At 43.9% G+C, this 23,793-nt stretch overlaps 1 protein-coding gene across 6 annotated transcripts; it reads right to left on the reverse strand.

The window, feature by feature from the left end:
* Window positions 1-17,440: 17,440 nt before the first annotated feature.
* LOC106747963 (cytochrome P450 6k1-like) lies at window positions 17,441-20,818 on the reverse strand. Of its 6 annotated transcripts, none has more exons than XM_014626022.1 (6): window positions 20,653-20,818; window positions 19,827-20,352; window positions 19,271-19,636; window positions 18,575-18,759; window positions 18,059-18,347; window positions 17,441-17,725 (listed from the first exon to the last, which is right to left on the reverse strand). In XM_014626022.1, the coding sequence occupies exons 1-6, from the start codon at window positions 20,686-20,688 to the stop codon at window positions 17,547-17,549; spliced, it is 1,581 nt and encodes a 526-aa protein (XP_014481508.1). In that variant the 5' UTR covers window positions 20,689-20,818; the 3' UTR covers window positions 17,441-17,546. The 6 variants fall into 6 exon arrangements, with proteins under 6 accessions (XP_014481508.1, XP_014481507.1, XP_014481511.1 ...); XM_014626021.1 differs by having other exon boundaries at window positions 19,827-20,355; XM_014626025.1 differs by having other exon boundaries at window positions 20,567-20,817.
* Between the last annotated feature and the right edge of the window lie 2,975 nt (window positions 20,819-23,793).

Consider the following 23,793-nt stretch of genomic DNA (forward strand, 5'->3'; position numbering starts at 1 on the left):
TCCTCATTCGCGCCATCGGGCGCTCTTAACGCTCAATTGCTTCATTAGTCGCGACCACCGTCTTCCACGAGAATTCGTCGGGAATCGCAATCCGCGACGCGACGCGAACCTCGATCGCCGATCGTTTTTCACACGTAGCGCCGTGACTGCGAATTTTCCCTCGAAAGGGCAACCAGCGAAATGGTCATTTCACGGGCGTTTCGCATTGTCCACGTGAAAAGAGCAAAAATGTAGGCTCGGCCGCGCCACACCGCGACGGAACGCGAAGAGCGTGGAGGAGCGCGCGGGGTGCAGCCCCCCGACACCCTATATTTTGGTCTCATTTTACTAAAAGCCGATCGTATTTCACGATTCCACTCGTCGCGAGGACAATGCGCCTGCGTGCCGTTTTCCACTCCTCCTCTTCTCAACCCTCCCCCTTTTTCCTCTTCCTCCTCCTCGCGCTCGCCCAATTCGTTTCTACGCGCGCGAGACGCGCGCGTAACCCGACTTGGGGAACGACAATCTCTTTTTCCGCGTTTTCCCGTGCATTCTCTCTCTCTCTCTCTCTTTCTCTCTTTTTTTCTCTTTCCGTCTTCTTTTTTTCACCCCCGAAAAACCACGCATTGGGACGCGGTCATTTGTCCGCAATTTGACCATAAATGGAGCCTCAACAGGGATGTTTACTCACCACCCTACGGATCTCTTTCCCTCTCGCCCGATTCCCGTTTTTCTTTTTCTTTTTTTTTACGGATCTTGCTGTTCCTTTCGGTGACGCTCGCGTCGCGAACGCGCGATATATCGCGTCGGGATCAAATGGCACGCACCGTGGAAATGCCGGGAAGCCGGTAGATTCGCAGCGGGCCGCGATCTCGTGGAAAAAAACGGCGCTTGTAACAAATTGAGAAGTCTGAAAAGTCTGAAAATAGTACTTAATTGAGAAATCGCACGAGGACGAGATGGGATACTTCGGATTTGTCGGGAAATGCATTTTAGCGCGCATGGATGACACTTGTCATCCGCGCGACCACTGCAGAGTCGAGTGATCTCCCAATTTCTCATTTCGGGCAAATTTCATATTATAAACTCAGATTCTCACGTTAAACCGACAGCATCATTAAATTAACTCCCTCGAAGGATCTGACTTAGAACATCCCGTTCAACGTTTCATCGTACATCCTATTCGCTGCGAGTTATTCAAACGAATTCCGCCGAATGTGAAACACCGTTCGACAAATTCATGGGCTCGCCCGATACGATCGCGCGGGGCAGCCCGTGATTTTTGCGACGTTACGTAGGATACGCGTCTTTTCGCGGGCGCCGCCGGGACGATTTTCTCATGGGATTTAGAATTACATCGATCGCAGCGACGAGATAATCGTGCGACCACGAGCGCGAGCGAACGCAATAATTGGATCGCTCGTCCAGCGCGCGTCCACCAATGAGGGGCGGTGCTTCGTTGAAAAAAAAAAAGAAAAAAAGGAAAAGAACTCTGCACAATGATCCTGCGGAAGAACCTCGGCCTCGGCGTATCGCAAGAGGGGGGAGAGAGGGGAGAAGAACTCGCGAGTGGGGTAGGAATCGAATCAGACGAATCGTAGGACGAGCCGGACGATGAACGAGGACACTTGAGGCCGCACACGAGGACAGACACGACAATGGTGTCCGTCCGTTAGAAGGATCGTAAGCGAGGCACGCGTGGAACCGTTCGTACAGATTTGAATATTAATTTAGGGTCGTCGACGGGGCGACGTAGGATATTGCCCCGCAGGGTCAGCGGCAGGTCCGATGGCGGAAGAAGGATCCCCGGTGTCCTTGTTATCCGTTGCTGCAGCCTGTTAATAAAGCGCGCCCGCCACCCCTGTCTCGCCGCCGGAATAGTGATACCGTGTAACGGACCGTTGCGGACGTCGGACTCTCGTCACACACGACCATACTGTCGTACACGATGTCCGTACGTGGAAGAAATTGCGTAACGGACGACACATGCCGCCTTCCCGTAGCGGGATCGGCTGATCCCGCCAGGTAAAATTATATAACGGACGGTAAACACGGTCGTTACTTTGTCGGGAGCGTCTTGACGAGAAACGGGTGAGAAACGACGCGGTGGCCGCGCGAGACGGCCGAACCGCATTCGAAAGGGTTAGTCGGAGATTTAAGGCCGACTCGCCCGCGCGTTTCGAAGAGTCTTGTATTTTTCTTCCTTTTTTCTCTCCCCTTTGGAATATATGTGTTGCAGGAGAGAGAAATGTATTGCTTTTCTATTGGAGTATTTTCTTGTTACTTTCGAATTAAAGTCGCTGAATATGGGGGGGGGGGGGTTTGCTAACGTTGGGAAATTGTAATTATAATCGCAACGACATACTGTGATCTATGAATTGCTCTTAGAATTATTCTGCGTAGTAAGTCCTTTTGCGTGTTTGACGCCGTTAGCGGCTAGCAAGCGTGCGACAGTACGAAAACATTTTCTGCGCTGTCCTGAATATTTCGAATACTTTCGTAAACGTCATATCATAGCTTTCGCGAAGTAAGTGATATCGAGGTAGTTTGTTCACAATCATATAAGTATCATATAATCATATAAGATTAGGAGAATGAAGCTGGTATTAATTTGGTTAAATTTGTAGACCAACAGGTTAGATTAGAATTAAAATTTTAATACCAGTTGTCCGTACTTTCTAATATGAGTGGGTCTGGGATAGCCTAATATAGGAAGTCCCAAATTGGGAAAAGAAGTTCCAGTGCAGCGCAGGTTCCGGTTGAAAACGAACAGGCCCGACGAAATCAAAGCATCTCGATAAGATGAAACATCTCGGCGCAACGAGAAACCTGCACCGAGCGACGAGGAGTAATGTCGGACCGAGGATTTCCTTCCCCGGGAAAGAGATCCCTTCGATATTGTTCTACGATCGTAATACCTTCTGTCTGAAAATCGATCGTTCATTTCAGAGGGCGAATGGATAAATTTATACGCGCTGTAACTCCGATTCCGTCGCACGCGTGTTTTATGCGCGTGATATACGACTTTTCATGAAGGCGATGTGAGCGACGAGGGAAAGAAGAAATACCGTGTAAGGTACTCGAACGGGAAGGGAGAGGGAAGCCGGAGCCGCCGCTTTGCCGAAGGTTGCGATGTAACGGACTATTTTATGACCTGGATATTATCTGGTCATCGTTCCCGCGAGATTTATACGAGTGAAATCGACTAGAAACCACGGTTCCTCCGGGATAGATAGGATAATACGTATGATTAGTATCTACTTTCAAGTGGAAGCCACCCCCCTCCCTCCTCCCATCCCCGCCTCCCCGGAACCTGTTACAGCACTTCGGCGAGGAGAATATACATTATGGTCTTTTTGCGATATTAATAATTCACACGGCGTTTCGTATACATTTTCTCAAACTTGCCGGCCGATCAAAATGCGATAATGGTCGCATAACAACCGCGCGGTAATTGATCGGAAATTATTCTATGATAAGGCTCTCGGCTTCCCCGAACGCGCAAGGCCGCCGACTCGAAATACCAGGCGAGTCTCTCGCGCGATTTCAGCAAATCCGATTTCACGAACACACTCGCAGGATCCCGCCGTGTTTTCTCGCGCGCGCGGCCGAACGAAAGCGCGTCTCGCGCGAGAACACTCCGGCATTGTTCCGTCGTCGCGGCGGGTCACACGCGGAATTCGCGAACGAGACTCGGTAACTCCGCGGCGCGGGAGGAGAGTTTCCGTTTATAGAATCCGAGCGGAGGTCTCGCGCGTTACATGCGGCCATTAATTAAATCCCGGACACTTTACCACCGCGGTGGTATATCGCGTCGGCGAATCTGATATACTAATGATCAATGATCCATCGCGCGCCTATAAATAGTAACGTGGTATTAAACGTGGTGGGGCCGGCTCTCTCGTCGATCTCAAGGCGACTGCGAAGAGCGGCAGATCTGATTGCCCGCTTCTCGGAAAGGCGAATTAAGGATTCTACTTTCGAGCATACCGGCGCTCTCGGTGTATCGGCGATCGCCGATCGCGCGGTGTCGTAATAACAATGTCCGATTCCCAAGCGACAGCGGCGGAAATTAACGTTCTCGAAATTGATCGGCGGCCCGACGAGGAGCGGAGGCCGAGACGCGCTCTCCGCCTTTGATTCGTGTGTTTGATTCGCCGCTTGTTTTTTTTTTTTTTTTTTTTTTNAAAATTCATGGTCCGCCGCCGCCGCCGACGCTGCTGAGTCGAATAAATCGAATTATCATATTAATACAGACGCGTCATCGTCTCATTACTCATTTATGGCGGGATAATATCTCACAAGTGTCCAACGCGGCCGTAAATCTGCGATTTCGCGGAGGAGGAGCTCGCTCGCGACTTTCTGAGGCAAGGGCGAGTCTCCGTGATACTTTCTATGCCAAAGCAGATGCTGGTTGACATTTAAATTTCACGAGAAGCTCGCGACCGTCGACTCGAGCGGAATAATCACGGGCACACTCGTCAATTCCTGAAAATTATACACCACGTAGAGCGAGAGAGGAAGCCCATCCTCTCTTCGACCGCCGCGCTCGATTTATGCTTTTTCTGCATAGGATGGTTAATCATCGCGATTTTCGTGGGACATCACGATTTTTGGCTCTCATTAGAGACGTCCCGACGGAACCTTAATCGAAACGACATTTGTTCTGATTTTTCACTAAAAAAAATGAATACAAAATATAGTAATAAATTGCACAAAAAGAAATTGTGCACAAAAATTGTACATATAATTACATTTTAGGTTCCATTGGTTGTTCTTTGAATTTTATTTCAAGAATATTAGTCTAATTTTAGACATAACGATTATTTGTATTAAAACATAGAAATATATAAAAACAAAAAAATTGTGTTCCGTTGACTTTGTTAATTTTATTTTAAGAATTTGATCAATCTGTTTCTACATATATAAACTAATGATTATTTATATTAAAAACACAATAAAACCTAAGTTCGATTGATTGTTCGATTTTGACAATAACGAATAAATATTTTACTCACCTACGTTCATCTCATTTATTTATCTTTTATTAAAAACCGATCTTTGGTATTCCGATTTTCTAAGGTCGATATTCCGCAATTGGTCAATCGAGAGTCAGCCATCCTACTCCTGGAGGACTCCCAAGAATGATCGGGACGGCAGGCGCCGAAAAGTCGCCACCCGCTAAGCGATTAATCGTGCGACCTTCGTGCTCGCTGCTGCACGAACACTCGCGCAAGGTGCAGCCTAATTACATTTACAATGATGACAAAGAGACGCTTTGCTGAGAAACTCAAAGTTTCCCTTCACGCGTCAAGTTTGAGAAGAGAACGGGGAGTCCACGATCGGAGAATTCTCCCTCTCTCTTTCTCCCTCTTTCGAAGGATAACCCCAATTTAGGCGAGTTCGATCCTTGAATTCGAGCTCACCTCCGGCGCGAGATCGACTCCCGGAGTCTCTCACGCACTCTCACGAAATTATTTCCCGGAAATTCACGCCGGCAAGAGAGGTCACTCCCGCGAGCGAGGTCCGCACAAAGGAGAGCATGAAAGGGGGCGGGAAAGGGGGAAAGCGGCGCAAGAAGGAGGGACCTCTTTTTCTCTCTCTCTCTCTCTCTCTCCTCTTCCCTCTTCCTCCTTTTTCGTAAGGCGAACACCGTACCGTGATTCGAGCAATAATTCAATTAGCCTGGAGGATTTAGTGGCGTTGCCGCCATAATTCAAGGCGCGCCGCGCGCGAAGAGAGAAGTAGAAATAGAAAGAGAAAGGGCGGAAGGGCGAGGGGATTTGGGAAGGGGCGGCAGCGGCAACGGCAGCAGCGGAGAGCGGCGACTAGAGGACCCACCTTGGCATAAATTAGAAGAACAATGCGCGGGACCAAGGTGGACGAGCGTAATGGCGTCGGACAGGGGGTACCGCGGAGGACACTAATAATATAAGCCGCCGCGGTGGCTCCGGCCGGAAGAAACGGACATGCCCGAAATTCATGCGTGTTACATATCACGTGTCTCTACCGTGTGCACGTGGTAATTGGTGCCGGTGTTGCTTTCTTCCTCCACTGGGGGTAGCGCGCTGTAATTCCGCGCCCCCGCATAGTTCACGCGCCGAGAACCCGCACTTGACAGACGGAAAACTGAAGCGTGATAATTAATAGCTCACATAGCGATCTAGGCGAACGAAGACGGGGATAGCCCCGGTGGCACTTTGTCGTTCGATTACGCATAACGTTGACATTCTACGGTAATAAATTGTGAAGAAACGGAGGTACACCGTCTTAACGATTAAAACGATCGCGTCTTCTGAAGAAATAGTTTCCTAAACAAATATTATTATTATTAAGGTCCTCTATCGAACAGGGGAAAGAAGGGTAAGATGACGATTCGCGAATCTTTCTAAGCTATTCATAAATAACGAGTCGGTGCGTAACTCATTAGAGACTTTTAACAATAATAAATAGTCCGCTGTAGTCTGACTTCAATCGGTCAATGATAGTAGATCGATCAGATAGAGAATAGATTTTGTGGTATCCCTTCATAAGGAATTACACAATATAGCGGTAAATATTTTAATTCTCTGTATAAAACTACGGTATAATATATCTAAAATCGCCTACGATAATGTATTACTTTCTATTTCTCATAAAGCAATATTTAGCAAGGATGAACTAAGAACATTGACGATGGGTAGCAGATGGAATTAACGAAGGCAATGTACAGACGAGCAGCGGCATTTTGAAGCGAGCAAAGAAGTGGCGAGATAAGTCAAATGAGCACAGAGAAGAAGTTTTGAGCGTTCGGTGGATCCCTCGTGCGTCGCAAGTGGCAGATCTGCGGCCCGACGTTGCGGTCGAGGTAACAGTGGCGGAAAGAGGACACCGCGACGGAACACTGACTATAATCCCGGGCCGAAGAACGAACGTCGAAATTCATGCGTAATGCATGGGACGCGAGTTGACGCTCGTGCCGCGGCGCCGCCGCCGCCCTCCCGGACAATTAGGAAGGGTCCGTCGTCGCCGGCCTCGGCAGAGCGCCGTCGTCGCGAGCGAGAAGGAGCCGGCGGACGGACACCAGCGCGGGACAGGACAGGGGTTGCGATTCCATTTCGCTAGGAACCGTTATATTGCAACGTCTTCCGAAATTAAAACGCCTGGACTGTTTCCAACGTGCGCGGATGGTCAGACGGTCGGTCGGCCCGCTGGCTAGGCTTGTATCGCCCCGTCCTTTCGTCTCTCGTGAATCGCCGGCGGATGGTGGGTCGACCGACCGACCGTCCCATATGGTCACGTTTCTCGAACGGTGGCCCATGTACCGTTCCTCAAGCAGAAAGTCGGGCTTTTAATTTTTATTTCTCAGCTGAAGACCATCAGACCGTGCGTCGGGGCTTCCGACGATGCGTGAGTACGAGAGGCGGTCGGGTGAGGCCGGGTTACAAGCTGAGCAAAAATTACAGTAGTAAACGAATGAAAATTCTCCTTCGGCCAAGTGAATTAAGTAAGGTGGTTTTTCATCATTTTTACTCACTGCATATAAAAATATCAATAAAAGCTGTGAATATTCTCAGAATCCGCGTGTTTTTCTTTTTCTTTCCAGGCACCGGTCGAATGATCCCCGATCATTGTTATCGCTCGAGTGTCTAGCCAGAAACTCGGGCGGGGTCATTGTCGCTGATCATGAATTTGTAAGTTAAGTAACACATCGAGGAGTATCGAGCAATCTGTAAGCGCGACAGGCAGGACTCGCGTGAAAGTTGCACGGATAAACCGGACGAGTTGGTTCCCGCGAGGTCTCACCCCGCAGGCGAGATCGGAGAGGCGGCCGAGCCCTTCGTGACAGGGAGCGCGGGTCGAAGCGGCTCGGTAAAACCGGTAGGGCCCGTGCCCTAGATTTCGGTCGATCGACTCGGCAGTTTCCGAGAGTGAAGTGTCCGTGGCACCGTGTGGAAGAAGAAAAGAAATAAGAGAAAAGATTACAAGCACGAGGTGGACGATGACCCGGCGGTCCTCGGGGTCAGTCGGAAGGGTCAGTGATGTCCGACCGATGACCCAGGGCCCGCCCTTACACTCCCGTGTACAATTATAAATGCATTAAATCCATCCCCCTTACAAGATAATATTTAAATCGCGCCGATGGGTTAAAGGACACCCCGCTCTCGCCCGCTCGCTCGCTCGCTCGCGCGCACGCGTTCCTTCGCAGAGAGGGGTGGCCTTCCGCGTGTCCTGCGAACGCGCAGTCCGATTTTATTGCGTGCGTATTGGTGTCACGATGCGCGGTACGCGCGATTTTATTGCGTGTATTTTCTGTTATAAATTCAGCCGGCCGTCTGTTCAGCGGGCCCTCCCCAGCTCGAGAAGGGCGCCCCGGGAAAACGGACACGACGGGTTGCCGCCGGCTCGTACATGCTGATGGCCTCATACTATTTATTTATGCGCTCCGCCAATTATTTATGCGCGCAAAGTGCGCATTCGCATACACGCGGACGCGTGAGATCGCTCGTCGGGGAATTTAGATCGAGGAATACTCGCGAAATCGCGCCGAGCTCCGCACTCGAGGGGCGTAGCGGAGGGAAGGGAGGGAGGGAAGGGCATCCGGAAATTAAAAACAGTAACTCGTATCGCGTTATTTAATCCTCGGGCTATATCGTAGCAGAAGTTTTAACATTGACGCTGCTGTTGCGCGATCCTGCGCCGCGAAGAAGTCAACGAATGACATTTTGATGGGACGGAGCGAATTTAACAGATTTTATTATTATACCGTCGCGACTTTATTTTACCTTTTGTTACCTTATTAGAAATCATACATAATGTTTTCATACTTTTGCGGAAATAAATTTTTCTATATGACGAATATAAAAATATCCCATTTTCCAATGCATATGTTAGAAAAAAAAACATTTTCTACAACGAAATTTATGGCGGGATAAGAAGAGCGAATTGTTACCAGAAAATGTCAAGGATGAGTTGCTGATTTGCAGCTATTTAAAAATTGGTTGTAAAAACTTTCATAATTACATAATAAATAGTAAAATATTTTTGAAACTCAGGAAATAACGAAAATATATATATTTAAAACATTAACACATATATATATATATATATATATATATATATATATAGTTATACGTATAAAATAATAAACAGAATACAATCTGTTTATACTATCACATTATTATTGTCATCTTGAGACATCTTTTCTTCAGTCTACTGTCTGGATAATTGTCGTTAGAAAGATAGCAACACTGTATCTGAGAATATTAAGCGCAGATTCACCTTTTATCAGACCTCTCCTCTCACGGATAATCCATAGTTGCGTTTCATACGTAAGCTCCACGTTGTCGTTGCACGATCTTCCGCGTTACTTTTAGCTACTGTAACTTTATCGCGTTCTGAAAGGGCCTCTCTGAGCTCCCATGACACTTAATAAACCCTGCACGTCTACCTATGGACAAATGGGGCTAGTTTAGAGCAACGACAATGGCAGCTTGTCGCGAGCGAAACTAAAGAATCGTTAACGGCGTTTACCGTTTCATTGCGTGTTGTTTTCCCTTATAAATCCTCCGGGTAACAAACCCTTCCGCGCGAAAGGGCCGCCCGGGCGAATCCGGAAAGCCCGGGAGGATCTCGTATTACAATAAGACCAAACGGAGAAAGAGAGAGAGAGAGAGAGAGAGAGATATGGAGCGCCGGACGAAATTTCTTTTTGTACGCGCGCCAGCGCGTATGGAACGGGGAAAGAAGAGGTCAGGTAGAGGAATTGAGGACAATGAGATATCGCGTACACGTTGCGTCTCGCCCGAGCTTTCAGTGCGCGCTTAACACGGCCCGCGGTCCGTCGTAAGCGCGTTACCGGCCGGCATGTTATTTGCAATCCGTTGGTTCGCCTCGTCCCCACAGGGATTCTCGGCCGGTTCATAACGGGAGAATATGACCGACGCGAAAGCATTTAACGTTACTTCTTAATTTTTTCATTAACGCATCATGTCATTTACAGGTTTTCACGTTGACTGCTATTTTACCGTTTTCGTTATTCTAATACTTATCCTATGTCATCATTGTAATTATACAGGGTGAACAGGGTATCCTTCTTAATTAACGCCTATATTTATTCCTCATGGAAAATTAAATCGAAAAGTTCTAAGCCATTTTATTGTAAGAGGTAATTATTTGTGACAACTTTCTAACTTTCAAAATAACATCTTTATACCTGAGTTCTGAATTAAAATTTTGTCAAAGTAAAATCCGCTCGAAATTAATCGAAGAAAATAGAGATTTGTCGTTCACTTGGTCGTCCGAAGCATAGTTTGCGTAAAGCTTTGTTTTTCCATCGCTTGTATCTCATAAACCTCTAACATCTCGACATTTTCGTTCGATGCAAATTTCGATTCAAATATTCATGAGGAATAACGCTGTGTAAATAATACGTTCAGAGACACCCTATGTACATAAAAATCACATCAAATTATATAAAATTATATCTATCGTGTAAGAATGGTATCAAAGCATATATCGATCATGAAGATCATACCAAATTATTTCAATCACGCAACAATCATACCAAATCACACGGATACATCAAAATCTTATAGGAAATCCGATATTACGTAAACAGCGACGTAATCGAAAGTAACCATCGAAAAGTTTCGAGGGAGGTAAATGAGAAATTGTTCTCACTGAAACGAGCGCCATTACTTAACTGTAAACACGACTATTCGGCTCCGGTATTTTTTCGCTCGGCGTGAATACGACGAATGGATTTAAATGAGAATCAGATGGTGACGATTAGGCGTTAAATGCCCAAGGAGGATGAAGCCTGGAAGACGGCACGGAGTGCGGTCGATTAAATGAATCAGTTGTTTCTATTCGAGAGAGGCGAGCAACGGCGCGCCTTCCGGGTCCAGATAGCAGATAAGCGAACATCCTCGAGCCGCTCGTATCGATCCGAATCCCGATTCAATTTTCTACGCCCCCGACGCAGCGCAACGGCGAAACGGCATGCATTAAACATTGTGCATCACGCATGCCGGCGTACTGATCCACCGACACGGCACCGTCGGGCACGAGTGCGTCAGTCAGACGCACGACATTAGAGATACTTATGATACCTCGATATCAATGGAATATCGATACTCCGCTCTTCCGGTGATATCGCGTAGAAGTGCAGCGTGACCGTGGCCCGACTTGCGATATTAGCGAAATCGGCTGATGTGTATCCCGAATAAAGCAATACCGATGAACGGAGAGAAATAACTTTGTTGTTGTGGCGAGAAACCAGCGTTGCTACTGTATATTCATGGCGAGAGCGACTAAATTCATTTTGTACAACCGAATTAGTGAATTATTCATAATTAGGGCAGAAACAGCTTTGCAGCCGGGATAAAGAGAAGTTTGCCGAACGAATTTGACCTTAGGATACGCTAATTTGCTGTTAGAACAAAATAGTGTTTTCTTTCCGTTTACCAACTTGTTTCTATAGCGAAATAATTCCAGTCGATTCAGGCGAAACATATCCGGCGATTGGCGATTAGTATTCTTAATAAGATATAAATATAATATAAATACAAGTCGCTATAGCGATTAATCTTTCCTTTCCACTTTTTTATCGGCGATCATGCGTGTGTGTTGTTTTCGAGGGCCGCGCGCGAGTTGAAAGCGCGCTCGACGGCGGTATCTGGCGAGTGACCTCTTCACCTGCGGTTCCACATAAAAATGCCCCTTCATCACGATCAGTCCGCGTTACTTCGAACACATTTTTGTGTTTTCAACTACACACACACACACACACGCGCATATATACGCACGCACGCACGCAACCGCGCTTTCTCTCTCTCTCTCTTGCGCGCGCGCGCGTTCGTTTTCTAGAGACGCGGCGATCTGCTCTATTATTACACGAAATTGCCTGGGAAAACTTTCATTAACTTGTCCGATGCCTAATTCATGAGACGGACCGACGCGATACCGTATAATCCGCGCCCGAGGCTCCGCGCGCAGTGTCGAGGAAAGGGCTGAACGGAGGCGAGGCGAGGGTGGAGGTAGGAGCAATCGACGAAATGATTTCGGAGGTACGAAATGAAATAAAGATGATCTCGCGGCCGGCCTCGCGGATACGCTTACTCGAGTGCTCGCGGCGAGATTGAACGTCGATCGACGCGTAAACGCTCGCTTTCGTTCAACGGCATCTAAATCGTTCCGATGTAGCCCGTATTAATTATGCGCACAGTCGTTTCGACGTTTCCTCGACCAGCCATTTATCAGTCGGGGCAATGTGTGAGGTCGGACGTCGGGTTTGCCGGCGAGACCGCCGACCATAAGTCACCTTTTGAAAGTCACCTTTCGCAAATCGTCCCCGTGATGTATAAATTCACGGGGTCTCAAGTCACGGGAGAGCGCTCCCTCGGCTTTTCAAAGCGATCGATATCGATTAAATCGAGGAAGAGAGCCGAAAAAACGGTCATCACGGCGACTTAAATCGTCTCTCGCCCGCCACCTGTTCGGCACGGCGGTCAACTACGATACTTTTGCTCGGCGGCGAGAGATCAAACGGTGCGGCGCGATCAAAACGAAATCACAACGATTCCTTTACCGACGCCCGCCGCTTACCGACGTCGTCATGACACGGTCGAATTTCCGCGGGAACTTCCGCTTGATCTAAGCGGCGCGGTCGGTGAGAACGCGCGTCGAGGGAACGCGTGATTTTACCGACACCGTGTACATCGAGGTGGCTGTCGGCCGGGGGCGACGACTAAGTATCGATTTACGGTCATTATCGCGGAACAATGGTCGTTAGCGAATTACTTAGGCTGTCTCCCTGCTGTCACCCTCCCCTTTCTCCCCTTTCTTCTCATCCTTCGCCACTTCGCGGCCGGTCCGCGCGTCTTTTCCCGCTTCGTCCGACGTCGTCAGAGACGCGCATCGCTCCGCAATTCCGGCCTCTCGCCACGGTATTCCCGCGTGTACCATCGGGTGTACAATGTACGGGTGCCTCATTACTACGCGGGTGGCAGAAGAGAGGGTGCCCGTTGGCTGTGCATGATCGCTCGCGTGCGCGACTCGGCACGAGAGGATTCCTCCTCCTTCCACCCGCCACTTCGCGCTCCCGCTACCTCCCCCTGGACCCCTTGAGGTTTTCAAGTATTCGTAAACGCGCGTCGAGATTCCACAGAGAGAGAGAGAGGGGGGGGGCCGACGAGAGCGTATACTTAACACGCTACTTTGTTGGTCGCGATTCGCCGCTGGCACGTTCGAGGAAGAGTTGCGCCCGCGAGAGGGTGGCGGGGGGACCGCTGAGAGCAGAGAAAATTCCTCGCGCGGAGAATTAGGGCCCTGCGTGTGCGGCTGCGGTACGCGCGATCGCGTGCGCGGAAACAGTAGCCGAAGTCCCCTCGTGACCTCACGTGACTCCACGCGGATACAAAGTGGCTTCACGGTGGCGAATTGTAATTGCCCTCCCCCCCCCCCNCCCCTCTTCATTCCGCGATTTTCTTAAAGGTCGCGCATGTCGCTGCACGCGACCGCTTGGCACCCGATTGACATTTATTAGCGCGATTGAAAATCGGAAAGAAGCTTCGATCCTTCTCTGGAAGGATCTTGACTAGGGTTGCTGTTCCTTCGGTTCTCGCCTCGGGTTTTCGGACGGAGGAAATTCTCCGGGACGGCACGGTGAAACGCCGCAATCGATAATTTATGAACTCGTGAAGCACATTGTTGAAAAATGCCACGAGTAAGGCTTTTAAAGTAAATGAGCGGCTGTAGAAATTTGGATTTTGTTAGCGGAGACCTTAGAAGGATCACGGATACATTTGGATGAAATGTTTCTGCCTAGCACATAAACTTGAATGTTTCACCTTCAACAGGGCTTTAGAGCCGGAAAACAAAATGTCGGAGTCTTGGTGATTTTCCTTTATACCACTCTTTGTGACGCTGCCTCGAGGCCAAACTTGACTCGAATCGCCAGCGAAAAAAAAACGCTGGAAATCGTGACGCACTCTGGCACGCTCGTGCTGTGCGCAACGCGGCCGGTATATTTATATAAAACTAGAAAAGTGACTCGGCGACTTTTTTTCTTTCTTTCGCCGGCGAGGCCCGCGGTCCTCGCGTTGCGTCTAACGTGATGCACACCCGCGCGGAGTCACGAGACGTCGGGCGATTACGTTTGACGAGAATAGAGAATTACCGGACAACGACGAGACCTCCCGGGCTCGTTGCTGCATGGATAAGTGGCGAGCGGTAAAAAGGCGCGAAACTTGTTGCATTCTCGGGAGATAATGCCGACGAGCGTCGGGAAATTGATATTTGCACAGTAAAAAATCGTTTGTTCGTAGGTTCCCGACGGAATCCTCGTTCGCCTCGATGGAGCGGCGCGGGATTGAAGAAATCGCTAAGCGATCTCAACGGTTTAACTCGACGGAATTGAGAAAGCGAGCTGACGCTTGATGTTGTCCTGAAAAAAGTATATATCGAAATCGCTTAATTACAGACTTACCGAGAATCTCGTAAGAAATGAGGAAGAAATTAAAAATTATAAATATGACGAAGAAAGCTCAGGGAATAATTCCGCTAATGCAATCTCTCCGGCTTGTGAGACCCGTTCGCTTACGATATGATTTGGAAGTCGTGATACGAACGAAAAGAAGTGTAACGGGAAAGGTTCCATGTACGAGCGTGTTCCTTGCATTTAGAATGTTCGAAGACGAAGCGTGCACGGGGTAATCATATTTGGCGTGAAAAGTGCGGCGGGAATGTGCGAACCGTTTATCTTCGCGCGTTCTTCGGAATCCCCGTTTACGCTCCGCCGAGATTTCTACGGGGCTCCGCTCGGATATTCATACGTGGATACTTTAATATCAAGTTACATTGAATGTTAAACACTTAAGTAGATATGATTTTCCTGCCGCCTAATGCCGCCAGATTCCTGTGCGCGCCGTAACTTATTATCAATCAGCTCGTAAATCCGCAAAACACAGTACTGTTCGCCGATAGTGGCACTTTCCGTCAATCATCGTGTATCGTGCATATCGGCGTATCGATTATCGTTTACTATGTTGCAGCATCACTTCCCACGTCATTAATTCACCTTCTGCCTCGATATTAACTAGATGCGTGTTTAACTTTTTTCCCCCGTACGTCATGGCACGGCACGTTACGTGCCGCATGATGAGCACGCTCCGCTCGGTAACAGAAATTAGAAATGCCTGCTAGTACGTCCCTAATATGTGTATTCGAGTTTGTCCCCCCGCGGCTACGCGTACGTGTGCTTCATACATGGTGTCCTGGATTTATCGCGCTTGTACTTATCGTAGATTTTCTATAATAAAGCAAGTCGATTCGGAGCCGATTTGTTCCTCAGACGATCGCAATTTTATGTTATTTAATATACCGATGTCACTACAACAGCTGTCGCATACTTATAGATTAGGCCACTCTGAACGAGAAAATACTTTACTATTTTGCAAATAACACGCAAATTTTTGAGTTATTAATTAATAAAGTCTTTATACATGATTATTTTCAATAATTAATAACTCAAGTTTTGCTTTTTTCCGCAAAATCAATACGCATGATGATTATAGTTGATCCTTAATTAGGGATTTTAGATAATTAAGGATTCGTTCATCTTGAATATGTTTTAAAGAAAAATTAACTTTACGTCAAATTTGCCAGGCAGAGCAATTTATTAGTCGAAGGAAAAGGAATCTTCCGTGCCTTACAAAAATTTTTTTTCCCTTTAAATGCAGTCGTTAATCCTCTTAACACATAGATTAAATCTAATTAACGGTACCATGACAGCTTCGAGACACCCTGTATCTACTGATCCGTGTGCGCACGAAGATTTACTTGCATGTAGATCTGGATAAAGCGAGCTCTCACGAATGGCAATTTTATCGGACACGTCAACATTTAAGACGATATGCTTCGGAGCTGTCGGGATTTGAAAATCGTCTCATTGTGGAAAGAAGCGGAAAGGAGCGTATTTATGCACGTGATATCTTGGGAACAAACCGCGAGTGTTCTTGTAGCTCATTGCATGATACACCGTTGACATTATATATATTTTTGAAATTTGAGAAAATTGATCCGTTTATCCTTATCAAATATAAAAATATAAAATATGACAAGATAGTTCGTCCGAATGAGAGATTGGTTGGCTCGAATCTTGATCTTGAGTTCATTCCGCGGCTGTCGCATGCGGTTGTCATCGCAGTTTTGACAGTATACGTGTATAAAAGCATAACATATCGAATAGAATCTGTTTTTAAGAAAAAGAATAAACGAGAAGGTAGAAAAAGGAAGAGGAAGAAGAAGCGAAAAAGACTTATGTATTTTAAATATTAAATTTATTAAATTTGTTTGTGAGCGAATGCACTCGATTGCTCGCGTGCAACGCTCCCGCTGGATCTGCCCAGCGCAGGGCACGGAATGCAATGGAAGGATCGGTGGCAAGGGAAATTCTTTGAACTCGAGTTTCGGTCGTGCAGTGGTTTATTCGGCTGTTGAGACAGAATGGCGATCTGGCCCTTACAATGCGGGACGTGATGATGTTCTTCCTCTTCTTGTTCGCCACGCGCAACCGCTGTTACAGGACGCAACGCGATTCAATTCGACGATCACAACGTTCAAAAATTACAAATATGATTAAACGAAAGACCGGAAATTACTCGCGAGATCGTCGCGAGGACGCTAATGAGATCTCGCAACGAGATGAATCGAGAAAGAGCTTGAATTCTCGCATGGACGGTCGAACCCGTAGCGAGCCGAGATACGCGAACTATGATAACCGAACAACTTTTTCTAATTTGATCTGAAAGTCTCTCTCTCTGTGTTTGCTCAACGTTCTTCTCAACGGTCTCCTCTTGTGCTCTCAAGGCATCCAGTTTTACACCAGTATAATTTTTTTTTTTTTTTCAAGTGGAACGAATAAATTGGTTGACCTTCGATCGGTCGGAGCCTTTTCGATCATGTTCAAATGATGGTTTTTTGATATTGACAATTATGTTCTTATCACCGGACACGTGATTAAACACGCGTGTTTCAGATTTACTTGTTTGTTGTTGTCAGTTCGCAATCCGCGTGTTATTGTTTCGAGATCGCGGCTCGTTTCCCGCATCATGCTCGGCTCACGTGTGATGAGCATAATAACATTAACGTTTCCCGTTGAAATTCAATTGGAATTTTGAACAAAATTTATTATTTATTTCATTGTTTCTCCATCTCATTTCCTCTCCGATCGGACTTGAAGTAGCGATTTTGACGAAAAAGCGGTGGCCCGCCCGCGTCATTGTCCTCCTTTATTGTTTCCGTAATCGGCAGAGAACAGGTTGCAAGGAAGAGAGAGAGAGAGGGAGGGGGGGGGGAGAAGAGAGAAAAAATAAAAAAGGACGGAGGAAGAAGGAGAAACAAAGAAGAAATATATAGAGATATGCATAATATAATATCATAATCAATTTATTGCAAAAATACAAGGTATAAGCTATCCTATAAATAAATACAAACGTGAATATACTTAAAAAGATTTTATAAACGATAACGAAGTGAAAAACTTTAATTTGATTAAAATTAAATTTTAACTCCAAATTTGAACCTTAATTATTTGTGTTAATTTTTTGTATGGTAAGATATATTGTATTGTCGAATGGCGTTGTAATAGGAGATTTTGGTTCAAGTACCATCGGTATGATAGTCTTCTCACAGGGTGTCACCTTGTATCGATATAATGCCTTGAGGAGTCCCAGTTTCACTTGTAGAATTCCCAAACGCATCCCTGTGAAATGCATAATAGTGTTATGAAATTTCTCATAATGTTCCAACAAATAATGATAAACAGATATAATTCAAGTTATGAAACTGAAGATTCTATGGTTGTTAATTTTACTCGCACTCATAATAAGTTCCATTACATAGATATATTCTAATTATATTACGTCCAGTACATCCAGTCATTATAATTAATTGATACGTAATTTATGTGTAGTGCAATTTTGTATTCTCTACGTTTTGTCAGACAACTCTAGAAAACTTAAAAAATATAAAGTACAGAATCTCGTGTATTTGCAAAATTTTTCATTAATATAAAAATAAAAGATAATGTTCTTACCTATACACATACGAGGACCTTCTCCAAATGGCATGTATGTGAAAGGTTGTATGTTGCGTTTATTCTCCTCGCTGAATCGTTCCGGATCAAATTTCTCGGGATTGGGAAAGTATTCCGGATCATAATGCAAGCCTTTTATCGATATGAAAACGGGCATACCCTTTTCGAGAACCAAATTAGAATTTGGTATTTTATAAGGCTCCACTGTCTCGCGGTCTATAACTCCCAATATTGGGTACTTCCTCAAAGTTTCAGAGACCACCATGTCAAGATACGACATCGATTGAATCTGACAATTATTAAATGTCGTTCTTACATGCACTTGTATAATTAAATTAAATTTTGATACATGCTAAAGGAATGATTTATGGAAGTTAAAGAGATTGGTGATATTGTTATTAAAAGTGCGACATTCAAATGTAATATTATAAAAAATGAAGATGACATGCAATTTTACATTCGTTTTTGAAATTTACTTCACATCAAACAAACGTAGAGTACAATAATCGTTTATACCATTTCATACGTGATTTGTCCATCGGTCTTATCGAGCGTGTCGAGAATTTCTTTCCTAAGCCTATCTTGAATTTCCTGTTGTAACGCGAGTTCATACATTGTGAAAGACATCGCTGATGAACTGGTTTCAAAACCGCCGGCAAAGAAAATAGCCGCTTGTGCCACAATATCGTCCCCTTCCAAGTCTAAAATGTACGCATAAATGATTTTCATAGTTTTGAAGTCTTGAGTCTCCATCACTTCATAAAGTTTTAGATTTGCAGGTTATATTTCAAGTTTAAATAAACATTGGTTACTCTAATTTTATTGTCGTTAGTCCTAGTCTTACGTTAACTTTTAACCCTGTCATCTATATAAAAAAATTCTCTAGATTCTATAACATTTACATTATATTAACATTTACACATTTATATTTACGTTACATTTGCACATTAACATCTTTTATTTATTTTGTAATATTTCTTAGATTACTGATATAATGTCTTCTTTCCTCTATTTATTTTTAAGATAAATTGTATAAAACTTATATTTCGACAGGAATCCACTTAAATTTATTGCAATCAATTTTCTCAAAGAATGAAGCATGTAAGAATTAAGCGTAATTAAATTGTTTTAAATTAAAACCGTTGTTTTAAATTAAAAACATTTTTTTTCGTGATATTGAAAAGCTCTTATCATTAATCATATTTTGCTTACCAAAATCTTTCATATTATCGGCGAAATATCTCTTATAGTCGATAATAGAATCGATGAGATCTCCTCTCTTCTGACCGGATTTTATACGATAATTCATCGTATCCCAGAACATATCGCGTAAAATGGAAGCGCCTTTCTCACTGAAGAAATTTGTGCTGAACAAACGAGAAAGATTTGGGTAGAAAAATATTTGGAACATCTCGAACCCGCGGTAGATATCGTAGTCGAACATTGCCTTTCCATTCTTACGGAGCACACACTCTGGATTTTGCACCGAATTAACATTCAGCCCAAAAGCAGTACTACAGATCATATCCGTAGTTACATTGCCGAGTAACTCCCTCACATCTATTATTTTTCCTTTACCTGCCAGCAAATATTCCAAATTAATTTGGTTGAGCAATGGAATTTATTCTATTCCAAGTGATACGTTATTATGAGTAAATATATAGAGAAAATTAATTAATTTTTATCGATTTTTATCGTTATTTCTTTATAATTCGTTGAGATTTGACTTTTATGTTTAATTATCTATGTACGTATTTGTTGGACCTACCATCTAACGTCGAGTCGAGATACGTGTCTAGATTGACACTGCACTCCAACAGCAAATTAAACATCATCTTCAGCTTGCCAGACGATAAGATCGGCCTCAATTTGGACCTCAAAATTTTCCAGTTTGGATTTTTTAAGAAAAATAAGGTAGAGCGACTCATACGGTCTTTAGCTGTACTGTTTCGATTGCAGAAATAATTGAAGTTTTTTACTAGTATGTCCTTGGTTACTTCTCGATCGCGGAGCAATATGCAAGGCTTGTCTAATACATAAAAACCCACGTAAGGATGTCCCTTCGCTCTATTATATAAGTCCTTTATGACAATTATGGGAGATTGTCTTTGGAACACATAGTGCATAAAGTTGCCGAAAAACGGCACCGGTTTTATCTCAAAAACACCTCGTTTTTTCCAGTAGTTGAAATTGCGAGTCATGTAGAAATATGTAGCTGCTGCGATTGTTATCGTTAGGAATATTACGCCATCCATAATCCGGTAATTCATAATTGCAATCATTTTGACGTTTGTCTGCTAAAATATTCGATTTTATATTTATTGTATATATTCGATTTTATATTTATTGTATTTATTGTATATGTTGATGTACAAGATGTCAGTACTTTGCTGATATAAAGTATGATTGGAAGAAACTGACAACACCGTAACTTGAGTATGTTAAAATCAGTTCTTTTGTTACGTCACAAAAAATGATATTTTGAAAAGAACGATGCATGAAATTTACATTTTATGTATTCAATCTATCTGTCTCTTATTTAACGGATGTTTTTGAAAGATGTAAATGTAAAATCCAGATTAGTATCGCCTCACATATACATCTTTAACTTCAATTTCTTCCTTGTGCATATCTTTTTTATGCAAATTATTCACTTGAATCCTGTCACAAAATTAACACTTTGAAGCCTTAACACGTTCGTCGCCCAGTGCGATTCGGCTGAGTTTCTCCCGGGGCCCAAATCCGACTGTCGGACTTAACACGTTCACGCCGGGGCGAAAATCTACGTTTCTCCGCGTGGGGCGGGACTGTCTTATCGCGTTACGCTTCGTGGGGCGGGGCAATATCGTTGCGAGTTTGAACACGCTTATTGCGAAATCATAACAGGTCGAGGCTTTTAACGCGCTACATGCGAAATTGGAACAGTTCTGACGTAGTGTTTTTTTGAGCGCACATTTCTTGCATCAAGTGTAAAGGTAGGTAAAATTATCTTTTCTTCTACAGAGGCGGTTAGAATTTTTTTTGAATTTTTGCCCACATAAATGATAGATAAAATGGATCTGGAGGAAAGTGGTTCGTCTGAAGAATCTATTATTATAACCACAAAGAAGATGCGAAGATTTAGAATAGTTTCGAGCTCTTCAGATGAGGCATGCAACGATAACGAATCATTATATAATGAACTGAATGACCATTCCTCGGAGGAAGAAGATTTTAAATCCAATTTAGAAAGTGACGATGGTGATAATGAATGGAAGAAAATAATAGGAAGACAGCTACGAATGAATGAGTATGCTGAGGAAGAGGAAATTTTAATTCACAACTTTGACTGCGACGATCCTGTTTCGTTATATAAATTAATTAATTTTAATTTTTAAATATATAAGATTATTTTTTAAGATTAAATAAATAAAAAATACTCAATTTTTATATGTAATGTTGAGAAAAAATAAAATCAACTTATTTTTTTAACGACGAATTTTCTGAAAACGCGTGACCCACTTGTGGGTCACGCCGCCCCACGGAACAGTCAAGTGTGATCCACCGGTGGGTCACGTCGCCCCACGGAAGTCAAGTGTGACCCACCGGTGGGTCACCCCGGCGTGAACGTGTTAAATAAGAAGAGCGTCACCCATATTTGGGTGACGGGGCCCCCACGGAAGCATACCCGTCACCCAGATCTGGGTGACGCGGCGACGAACGTGTTAAAGATGATTTATTAATGGAATTCTGGACAATTTTGATGTCTATTAAAAAATTTGGAACGACCTTTGGAACGACCGAAACCCGAGAATAAGTCGACAGCAGAAACATATGGAATTAAATAGCCATGCCCGAGTTATATATATATATTTATATATACTCGGGCTTCGACAATTGTCGTCTACGCACTACCTCCACCTATACTCGGGCTTAGGCCAAAAAGTGTTAAAAATGTGTATCGGATATATTTAATCATGGTCGATTTTTCACTCGAAGCGAGGCCCCCTACTAAAAATTGTATTTTCTACAGTAATTGATAGAGCGCAAAATTTCAGCATTTCATTTCACTTTCAAAGAATGCATAGGTAGCGCATAATTATATATCTCTACAATTCATTTTGCATTGGAAAGCTAACTAGGCAGACGTTTAATATTTAGTATCTAAATGTTTGCCTTCGAATTTCTCGATTTCAATGTATTTTAATACATATTATTCAGATTACTTACGCAATTTTTATCGACAGTAGCTCCGTTGTACACCACAATTTTGTTACTTTAAATGTTATTATGCATGTTCTATGCTTTAGCTATCAATGACAACGGAAAAATTACATTAATATAATATAAACCGACTGCTATGTGATCGCACTGTACTTATAACGACAAAAATTGTCCCCACTTATAACTTATTCTCGAAATGATAACTTATCTTCGTTGATTGCTAAAATTTATTCAGAAATTAAGAGTGGAGTATAGATATTTCGATGATATCTCAATAAAAGTTCAAGTATATGGTTCCGGTATAACCTGTCGTACATATTATGTATGTTCTATGTTTTAGCTATCTATGATAACGGAGAAATTGTATTAATATATATAAACCGACTCCCCTGTGATCGCGCTGTGCATCACTTATAACGGAAAAAACAGCTTACCTCATTTATAATTTATTGCGAAATGATAACTTATCTTTGTCGATTGCTACATTTTTTCAGGAAATAAGAGCAAAATGTAGATATTCGGACGATATCTCAATAACAGTTTTAAGTATGCAATTCCTGTGTAGCCTGTCGGATGATAAGGATGATATATCGTTTGCGATTAATGAGTTATTATTGTGTTTATTGCATTGATGACTTATTTTGTCATATAATGTTCTTCCGGAACGCTACAAAAATAAAATTCGAGCTATTTCTCGAATTACATTATTCAGTAGTTTAATAGTTGCTGCTCCAGGATCACATAGCAACAATTATTTCTCTGTTATTCTAATAATAGAAGCAAAATTCTTCTCTGAAAAGCAAACTCCACTCTACCGCTCATCTGCGCGGACTGCATTATATATACTTGTATCTCATTCTTCCATACAGCGACAGCGTATTGCGTAGTTTTATGATAAAAGATATGTAAAGCAATTATCGCGACAACTATAAAAATAAACAAATTCGTCTTTATCTTGTGATAAGAGGGCTAATGATTATAAATACAAAGATTGTATCAAGCACATGTCGTGCAAAGTTTATGCTTTAATTACTCGGAAACTATTAATAATGTATTATTGAGATATCTGCGTAAATGCTGTTTTATATACGAGGGCAGTCCGATAAGTACTTAGCCTACAAAAGAAAAACGAAAATTTTGGAAAAGTGGCGATTTATTTCTCAACATAGTCTCCTTTTAGCTCGATACACTTGCCCCAGCGATGCTCCAACTTCTTTAAGCCATCTGAAAAATACGTTTTCTCGAAGTCTGCAAAGTAGGCCTCCGTGGCGGCGATGACTTCCTCATTCGGCCAAATTGGTCGAATTAGACTACTAACTGCTGCCTCATCCACCGTATTCTCCAGATTTGGCCCCGTGCGACTTTTTTTGTTTCCAAACTTGAAAAAGTCACTCGCCGGGCTGAAACTTGAGTCGAATGAGGAGGTCATCGCCGCCACGGAGGCCTTTGCAGACTTCGAGAAAATGTATTTTTCAGATGGGTTAAAGAAGTTGGAGCATCGCTGGGTCAAGTGTATCAAGCTAAAAGGAGAC

This window comes from Dinoponera quadriceps, unplaced genomic scaffold (assembly GCF_001313825.1).
Source record: "Dinoponera quadriceps isolate SergipeBrazil2010 unplaced genomic scaffold, ASM131382v1 scaffold2167, whole genome shotgun sequence".
NCBI lineage: Eukaryota > Metazoa > Arthropoda > Insecta > Hymenoptera > Formicidae > Dinoponera > Dinoponera quadriceps.